The sequence below is a fragment of the Eumetopias jubatus genome, unplaced genomic scaffold, assembly GCF_037043125.1.
Source record: "Eumetopias jubatus isolate StellerSeaLion01/CBP00866 unplaced genomic scaffold, mEumJub1_p1.0 scaffold_5, whole genome shotgun sequence".
NCBI classification, from domain to species: Eukaryota; Metazoa; Chordata; class Mammalia; order Carnivora; family Otariidae; genus Eumetopias; species Eumetopias jubatus.
In genome coordinates, this window is record NW_028274811.1 from 150,386,312 (window position 1) to 150,392,627 (window position 6,316).

The following is a 6,316-nucleotide window of genomic DNA, read 5'->3' on the forward strand; positions in this document are numbered from 1 at the left end:
GGCAGCCCTCCTGCACAGTTGTCAGGGCACTTGAGCAACGTCCTTCTGGGGCCAGGGGATGGGCACGGGTGCTCTTGGCGCATCGACCACGGTTCATCTCTTGAAGACGCCATGACAGTGAGCGATTTCTTCGCTCAGTTGCCAACCTTCCAATTGGGGAATCTATGAGCTAATGGTTTTTCTGTCTTTTTCTTGAGAAATAAAAAGAGAAGTAGATTTGTGCCCTGGGCTCCTTAACTGCCTCTGTTTTTAAATTTTAAACAAATTTTACTCTTTTCTCAGCTCCTTAATCAGCATGTTTCGACCCTGGATTTCTGTTAATGCTATGTGGAGAGCTTTGAAAATACCAATGACGCTGTTTGGGACCATGTCAACTCAGCCAGGGACTCAGGGGGAGAGGGCTGAGCCTCTCCTCTCCTGAGTAGGGAGGTGGCTGGTCTTGGTTTTCGTATTTGTGAGCTCCACTGGGGATCTTATGGGGAGCTCAGCTTGGGGAGCACATGTAATCATGCTTTCTCTGGACTTTCCGGATCTTCCCCCACAGCCCCTGCCCTTGTAATTTACTGTCTAAAGCATGATTCTCTAACTGTGGTGCTCGGACTAGCGGACGCGGTCAGTTCCTGGGCCCCATCCTGGCTCCGCTGGCTCAGAGACTCTCCGGGGGTGGACCCAGCAATCTGTGCTGTCACCCACCCCCCGGGTGAGGCCGGTGTGAGCTGAAACCTGAGAACACCTGTCTGAGGCACCAACTCTCTGCTTTCCATGAGCAATTTCAATTTTTCCAGCTTTGGCTTCCTTCTGCCGGTGGCAGGTGTCCATCTGGATGTCCCAGCAGTGCCTTGCGATCATGTCAAATAGTAGACCCACATCTTCCCTTTTTGCCTCTTCCAAATTCCTCACCGGCATCCCGGACATCCAGGCTCCGTACCTGAGTCCTCTTAGCTTTACTTTGCTCCCTCTCCTGGCAACCACTCTGTCCCCAAGTCCATGTGCTTCTGCTTCACCGTTGCTGCAAGGCCCGGCTTTGCTTGGATCCTTAAAGCCGCTCTCCCCAAGGGAACTGGGGATCTGCCTTCTCTCCCTGTCATCATCTTTGCTGCTGGTCTTGGGAAAAACCTCCCAGATCTCATCACCCTCCTCTGCCCTCACCACATACCAGAAACCAACACATCCACAGATTCATCAAAATCAGTGCCAGATGCAACCCCTCACCCTCCCCACCCCGTCGGGCGGGGTGACCCTCATCCACGCCGTTTTCTCCCCCTGTGCCCCATTGTCAGACCCTGGCCGCTGGGAGTGTGAACAGTCTCTTGGTTTCCTGCCTCTGCTTCTCGTATCACACTCCCGCTTCTGCCGACATCGCTTCTCTGTCTGACCACTAGACCTACCAGCACCATCCTTCAGGCTCAGCTAAACTTTGTCTCCCACCTGCAAGTACTGACACCCTTTTTGATCTGTTAGCATTTTTTTTGTAGCATTTGTAACACTTGACATATTAATATGAGTTCTACTTTTTACAACAAATAGAACATAAACTCAGAAAATCTCCTCCCTCTCTCTCTCTTCACCAGAGTTTCACAGACGGAGTAAGCATTGGGTAATTCCTGTTTTTCCTCTTAGATTTCCACTTACTTCCTTAGCCACCTGCTTGGCTGTCAGCTGCACACCTCTGTGCCTTAGCACAACCTCTCCAAACAAGTCCCTCTCGATTTCTCTAATTTTCTTGATGATAGTCCTACCCTCAGGGACCTAACCCGAGTCCTTGGAGATCTTTTCACAATCTACTCTTCAGTCCCCATACCCGTCATCTGCTTAGACACGTTGGTTCTTCTTGTTTATTCTTCGTGGTTTGCCTCTTTTTCTCTGGTTCTTATGCCGTAAGTCCAGTAGATTCCCTTGTCAATTCATGCCTGTTAAATGTGAGGCAAACCCAGGCTGGAGCAGGGCTTGAATAAGGGCTCCCTTGTCCCGTTAGAGTACTCACTGAGAGTTCTGTGCGCGTGTTTGTGTGCACGCACAGCCATTAGAGTACGCACTGAGAGTTCTGTGCGCGTGTTTGTGTGCACGCACAGCCGTTAGAGTACACACTGAGAGTTCTGTGCGCGTTTGTGTGCACGCACAGCCGTTAAGAGTACGCACTGAGAGTTCTGTGCGCGTGTTTGTGTGCACGCACAGCCGTTACAGTACACACTGAGAGTTCTGTGCGCCTGTTTGTGTGCACGCACAGCCGTTAGAGTACGCACTGAGAGTTCTGTGCGCGTGTTTGTGTGCATGCACAGGCACGTGTACACGTAGCCAGGCACGTTTTCTCAGATTTTGCAAATTCTCTTGACCAATATTAAAATTAAATGGGACTTTACCAGTTCTGTTTCCAGGGCAATTTTGCATCCTCTGTTAAGATTTTCGAAATATTTATTATCTGGGAATAGTTTTTCTTCCAATTTGTAGCTCCCCGGAGCTTCTGTTTTTATTTTTTAAAATTTTTTTTTAAAAGACACATTTATTCAGCGTCATGATCAGACTATTACATTTAGCAATCAACAGCATGGGTGCAAAAAAAAAAAATCTACATTAAAACCCTTTGTTGGAATGCTTTACACTTTCCACAGAACAGAAACTAAAATAACCTGTTATACAATTAGTCACAAATACAGTCCTCGAGTTTTTTGCCCATACACACGAGTTGTCTAAAACATGTCTTCTTTCTAGCAGCTTGGCCCTGCCACCACCGTGCTCGGCTGAGTTCACAAATCTGTTGTAACCTGTAGCTTCCCTGTCACTTCTCTGGCTCTCCTCTCCTGCTAAGCTTTGTTTCCTGGCAGTAATTAAAACCTTCTGCCACTGCCATAGCTACTGCTGCTGCTGGAACCACCATAGCCACCTTGGTTTCGTGGTTTGGCAAAGTATTGCCCTCCACCACCATAGGGGCCAGAGCTTCTGCCTCCAAAATTTCCTCCTTTCATAGGTCCAAAATTTGAGGGTTGATTGTTGTAATTGCCAAAATCATTATAGCTTCCGCCACCTCCAAAGTTGCTTCCACTACCACCGTCACAGCCGCCTCCGCCTCCTCCGTTGTTATAGCTGTCACAGCTGCCACTCCCGCCGCAGCCACTGCCCTGGTTTCCATAACCCTGTCCACCACTTCCATAGCCTCTGCTTCCTCCAGAGTAACCAGGGCCGCCTCCTCCATAACCACCATCATTACCAACTCTGTTACAGCCATCCCCACGGCCACCATATCCACCACCACCTCGACTGCCACCAAAGCCACCTCGACCACTGAAGTTCCCTCCACGACCAAGGTTGTCATTCCCACCAAAACCACCTCCACGACCACCCCCAAAGTTTCCAGAACCACTTCGACCTCTCTGGCTGGATGAAGCACTAGCCATCTCTTGCTTAGATAGGGCTTTCCTTACTTCACAGTTGTGGCCATTCACAGTATGGTATTTTTGAATGACAATCTTGTCTACAGAGTCATGGTCATCAAATGTTACAAAAGCAAAACCTCTCTTTTTGCCACTGCCTCGGTCAGTCATGATCTCGATCACTTCAATTTTCCCATACTGTTCAAAATAATCTCTTAGGTGATGTTCTTCAGTGTCTTCTTTAATGCCACCAACAAAAATCTTTTTCACAGTTAAGTGGGCACCAGGTCTTTGAGAATCTTCTCTTGAGACAGCCCTCTTTGGTTCCACACCTCTTCCATCCATCTTGTGTGGCCTTGCGTTCATGGCCGCATCCACCTCCTCCACAGTGGCATACGTGACAAACCCAAAGCCTCTGGAGCGCGTGGTGTTTGGATCTCTCGTTACCACACAGTCCGTAAGCGTTCCCCATTGCTCAGAATGGCTCCTCAGACTCTCATCGGTTGTTTCAAAGCTCAAGCCTCCGAGGAAGAACTTCCGCAGCTGTTCAGGCTCTTGGGGAGACTCGGACTTAGACATGACAGCGGTGGGAGGGGAGACTTTAACGATGCTTTCTCTGCAGCGTCCACGGGCAGAAAAAAGCTCCCCGGAGCTTCTATTTTTAATTTATTTTAATTTAAATATCCCAGGGCACAATGCACTTTACATTTTCTGTATTAGGGACACCTAGACACAAACTGAGCCACCTCGGGTGCAGCTGCTCAGACTTCAGGAGAAGTCAACATCATGTCCCCGCTGTTGGTACCAGAGTGTCCCTGTTCACTCAGCCACCAGGAGTGCTCCCACCAGGAGTGCTCCCACCAGCTTCCTTCTTTATACCTGCCCACATGAGAGCCCAGCGCTGGTCTCCAGGGCACACCTCAGTTCTCTCCCCACTCAGCACCTGGCCAGGAAGCTTCTGCAGCTCAGAAAGCCCCAGCCAGGGAAGGATGGGGAGCTAGCTCCAAGTCTCCCCAGCCCCCAGCAGTAGTCTGCTCTCCAATCCTTTCCCTCCGAGACTCTCTTTGTTTTAAGGTGCAAAAAGAATGTACAGCACTCCTAATAACTTTGCTCAATATATGCTCAGTCTGTTTCCTTTCCTTTATACTTTGGAGGTGAGTGAGTTCAGAGTCTCCGACCAGTTTTGGGCCGTCACATATACGGCAGGCATGGTTCACCATCCACCTTCAGGAGGTAGCATAACTGAGACAATTCTCAGCTCTGGGGCCTCAGCTGAGACCAAAAAGAAGGGTTATTTCATATCTGGCTACTCAGTTGTAGCCAAAGGCATGTGACGCACCATAGAGAAACAAGTTCAAATACAGATCAAAGCTAATCCACTGCAGAATTGGTGAACCCAGTGTTTCGCTCTGCTCAGCGGCATCTCCCCACAAACTGCCCGCATCCAGTGCTAGCATCCACCTCCTCCCCAGTGTCTCCCCCTTCCACTCTAACCTCCAGTGGTGCGAATTTCCGGTGCATGCTCGCGTGTGTTTGTGTGCACACACAAGCACTTGTACACGTAGCCAGGCATGTTTTCTCAGATTTTGCAAATTCCCTTGACCAATATTAAAATTAAAAAGGGAATTTTACCAATTCTGTTTCCAGGGCAATTTTGCATCCTCTGTTAAGATTTTTGAAATATTTATTATCTGGGAATAGTTTTTCTTCCAATTTGTAGCTCCCCGGAGCTTCTATTTTTAATTTATTTTAATTTAAACATCCCAGGGCACAATGCGTTTTGTGTTTTCTGTCTGATCACACTGCAAGGTCTTGGGAGGGTCCCAGGGGAACCAGAGACTGGAATCTTCTTTTCCCAAAACCCCACTTCTTGGTTTTTAGATATCAAATGATAGTTTGTCTCTGGGAAGATTGCCAGTGGCTGTGGATCTGCAGCTCAGGCCTTCGTCAGACTCTGGGACATTTATTAGGCATCTTACCCAACGTTGACAACTAGTATGCTTCCAAATGAGTTATGTAAGTGTAACTAGTGCAGTTAATATTGAGTGGAACAAAGTTCTATGTTAAAGTCAATTCAAATAAAACATTTCAATTTACTTGTAATTAACAACCATGCTTACCTAATTTGTTCATAGTAATAAACAATTTTAAAACGAACTCTTCAAATGCCGTGCAAATATGTGAGCAAATCTTCTTAAACTGGTAGGAAATTGACTTTGTCTCCTTGCGGGCGCGGGAGGTGTGTCGGTGACATGGGCATTTTCTTCGTTTGCTAAGAGGCTGACTGAGAACTGCATGTGGAAAAAGTCTGTAAAAAGAAAGTATTCATCAGAAAATTGACTGATAGCACTGAAACTGTATGCCATTAGCATCTCTCCTTCTCTTTTACCCAGTAAAATTTCAAGTGCAAAATGGAATCACAACCTGGAAGAATTCAGGGCAAGTATTGTAGACTCCCACCTGGACCAACTAAGGACAAAACCAGCTGCCTGCTGATGCCGAAAGTCCTTCTCCAGTGAAAGAGACTTAGTTCCCTGACACATTTATTCCTGTGGGTGCCATGTGCATAGGACCCTGTGAAGAGCAAGCCTGCAGATTGCTCATCACTTCAGTATTATGGCTCAGATTTGAGGAGTATTTGAATGGCCAACAACTTAGACTAACGTACCATTTAATACTTTTTTTTTAAAATTTTTCTTTTATTTTTTTAAATGTTTTATTTATTTATTCATGAGAGTCAGAGAGAGAGAGAGAGAGAGAGAGAAGCAGAGGGAGAAGCAGGCTCACCACAGAGCAGGGAGCCCGATGCGGGACTCGATCCCAGGACCCCGGGATCATGACCTGAACTGAAGGCAGACGCTTAACCATCTGAGCCACCCAGGTGCCCCCTAAGGTACCATTTAATACTTTACAAAATGCGGCCACATACCTGATTTCATTCCACATCT

At 47.5% G+C, this 6,316-nt stretch overlaps 1 protein-coding gene across 2 annotated transcripts; it reads right to left on the minus strand.

Annotated features, from left to right (window-relative positions):
• Positions 1–2,737: 2,737 nt before the first annotated feature.
• Positions 2,738–3,947, minus strand: LOC148164430 (heterogeneous nuclear ribonucleoprotein A1-like). 2 transcript variants are annotated; one of them, XM_088023727.1, is made up of 2 exons: positions 3,233–3,947; positions 2,738–3,067 (listed from the first exon to the last, which is right to left on the minus strand). In XM_088023727.1, the coding sequence occupies exons 1-2, from the start codon at positions 3,945–3,947 to the stop codon at positions 2,826–2,828; spliced, it is 957 nt and encodes a 318-aa protein (XP_087879853.1). In that variant the 3' UTR covers positions 2,738–2,825. The 2 variants fall into 2 exon arrangements, with proteins under 2 accessions (XP_087879853.1, XP_087879852.1); XM_088023726.1 differs by having other exon boundaries at positions 2,738–3,947.
• Positions 3,948–6,316: the final 2,369 nt, after the last annotated feature.